The following is a 2,558-nucleotide window of genomic DNA, read 5'->3' as shown; positions in this document are numbered from 1 at the left end:
CATCCATCCATCCATCCATCTATCCATCCACCCATCCATTCATCCATCTATCCGTCCACCATGTATCCATTCATCCATTCACTCATCCATCCATCCATCCATCTATCCATTTGTCCATCCACCCATACATACATACATCCATCCATCCATCATCCCTCTCTCCCTCCCTCCTCCCCCTCCCCTCCTCCAGGATGTTGCGGTGGCTGGTGTGTGGTCGGTTGGGTCCAGTGTGGATGTGGAAAGCTCTGCTGCTCTTCGTGGCCATTGCTTTTGCGGGTCAGCTGCTGGGGGTCATCTTCAACAAGAGGTATCTGATTTCACCAGTTTTTACTATTTTACTTGGTTTTCATTTTAGTTTCACTTCTAGTCTCTACAGCTGTTACAGCCCGGCGGTCAGCTGTAGTCACCTTCCTGTCGACCTGTAGTAATCTGTCCCGACAGCGACTGTACTGAGCTGAGATAGTGACGTGCTCACAGCTTGTTGTCTCCTCACGGAGGAGCTGGAACTTCTGCTTCGTCGCTTTCTACAGTGACTTGGACGTAAAGTGACACAGTGAAATTCATTTGTCTGAAAACTGCTGAGTCTGGTGATCTAACAAGCTAGCTGGTTTTCTTTTACTACACATACACGACATAAAGATTAGAAGTTGTTTCTGTTGTTAGCCTCATTTCACAGCGTGAGAACAAACGGACTGGGACCGAGTGTTTGACCTTTCTCTGCTGTTGTGTTCTACATTAAAATGGTTCATTCTGCAGAGTCTGGACCATTCCCACCCTCTCAGCCGCAGCAGTTTGAAATCCATGAAAACTGAAGGGTGTGGCTCAGCAGAGGTGAGCTCCGTCAGCACGGTCTCTCACCTGAGTGTGAGTCAATCCAGTTACTGTGACCTCCTTATTTAAATGAGCCGATTCCATCGTTAAACCCTGCTGTGATAAACTCTGCTGTGACTGAGCCGTCAAAGTCGTCACAGAGCAAACTGCTGCTGAGTGTTTTCTACCCCTGGTCACCTGCCGGTCTCTGCTGACACCAGGCTCAGTGTAGATTCATGACTAAAACTATGTGTACGCACAAAAACCAGAAATACACATACGCGTTCTTTTCATTAGGATTATAAAGCCGTTCGTTTGCATGCTTCCATTTTTATAAAACTCTCGTTGATGGATAGATAAATCAGGCGTGTGTGCTCAAGCCTCATTTCCACTCCCACAGGAATTTGTTAATGGATGAAGACACTCCCTTAATCAATCAGTTTGTGTAAAGTGATCGGACACAGAGAAGAAAGACGAGGAGGGAGAACAGTTTCACAGATTGGGAAACTGAGGTAAAAACGTTCCTGTTTTACTCTGAACTTCATCTATTGGGACCAGAAAGTCTTGATTTTGAAGGTATTTTTGATGCAAAACAACCGAACCTGTTTTGCTAGCCTAACCCTGACCCTAACCTGTGACAGTGGAATTAGTAGTTGTATAAAAGAGTCAGTAAACTTGAGGTTGCACACTTGTAGATTTTTGTTTTTTCTCTCCCACAAACACAACACACCAGTTACACCTTCTCAAATTCTTCTTGGCAGGTGCACAAATCCTGTTTTACAAATGACAAATTAAAAAACTCATACACTCACATTTTTGCTCCAGTTGCTGCAGTGAATGTGGCTCAAAACACGTTCACACACCCCGTATCAAATAGTGTGTAAAGTCACGGACAAAATGTGCACATCTGCAAATCAGAATGTGAATTCATGCAATGAGAGCTGCACATGTGTAAAACATTTTCTCGCAATAATTTTTTTTTTTTTTCGCACAAACACACGTCAGTAACTACAACTGCTTGAATCTTCCGCTACGAGTCTCAAATGGCAAGTTCTGCACGCTCTGACTTTTGCAACCAAATGTCTCTGCTGCTCTCTCGCAGCTAAACTCTGACCCTGTTGCAGTGTCAGCAGTAAAACTTATAATGATGATAATGAATGAAGCTCCGTGAAGTTGTTCTGGCGTTGTTTTTGTGTGTACGCATCATTCAAGCATCTGGCCCCGCGTGTTTCTATCAGCTGCTGAAGGTCAGCACTTGCAGAGAGTGATGCTGCTTTTACCCCGTCAGTCACCCGCGCCACAGAAAGCAGGATAGTGGGAAGGGTCTGTAAGAGGGTCTGTGTCGATCTGTGCGCCTTTAAACACGTCATTTGTTTGTGCAGTTGTCACGTGCACAGCTGTTTACGGCGTGAAGCTGACTAATTTTCAGCTCGCGGCTGTCTGCTCACTGTGTCTGTGAACCGCCGCAAGAAAACCACACTGAAGAAGAGAGGAACAAACGGAAATATCACATGACTCCTCACACGGTTTCACTGCGTGGAGCAACAACAGCTTCAAAGCTGGATCATGTTTATCTGAGTCAAAGTGGCTTGTTCTGAAACCACACTGTGGGTCTACGGGTTAAAACACAGTGGGGGAGAGGTGACAGACACAGTGGTAACTTCTCACTGTCTGAACTGGCTCCGTGTGTGTGTGTGTGTGTGTGTGTGTGTGTGTGTGGAGGGACTAAGCCAGGTTGAATGAGAGAG

General features: G+C 45.7%; 1 protein-coding gene across 1 annotated transcript in view; it reads left to right on the top strand.

Moving 5' to 3' along the window:
* The window catches only part of gal3st4 (galactose-3-O-sulfotransferase 4), a 9,855-nt gene that overhangs the window by 1,938 nt on the left and 5,359 nt on the right, over positions 1 to 2,558 (top strand). The window contains exon 2 of the mRNA XM_023405353.2: positions 191 to 307. Coding sequence (XP_023261121.1) covers positions 191 to 307 — 117 coding nt within the window. The remainder of the gene's footprint in view (positions 1 to 190; positions 308 to 2,558) is intronic.

The sequence above is a fragment of the Seriola lalandi genome, unplaced genomic scaffold (assembly GCF_002814215.2).
Source record: "Seriola lalandi dorsalis isolate HSWRI2012SDOR001 ecotype SW California unplaced genomic scaffold, Sedor1 jcf7180002054275, whole genome shotgun sequence".
Classification (NCBI taxonomy): domain Eukaryota; kingdom Metazoa; phylum Chordata; class Actinopteri; order Carangiformes; family Carangidae; genus Seriola; species Seriola lalandi.
Note: the sequence above shows the minus strand (reverse complement) of the source record. Positions and strands in the feature narration are given on the sequence as shown.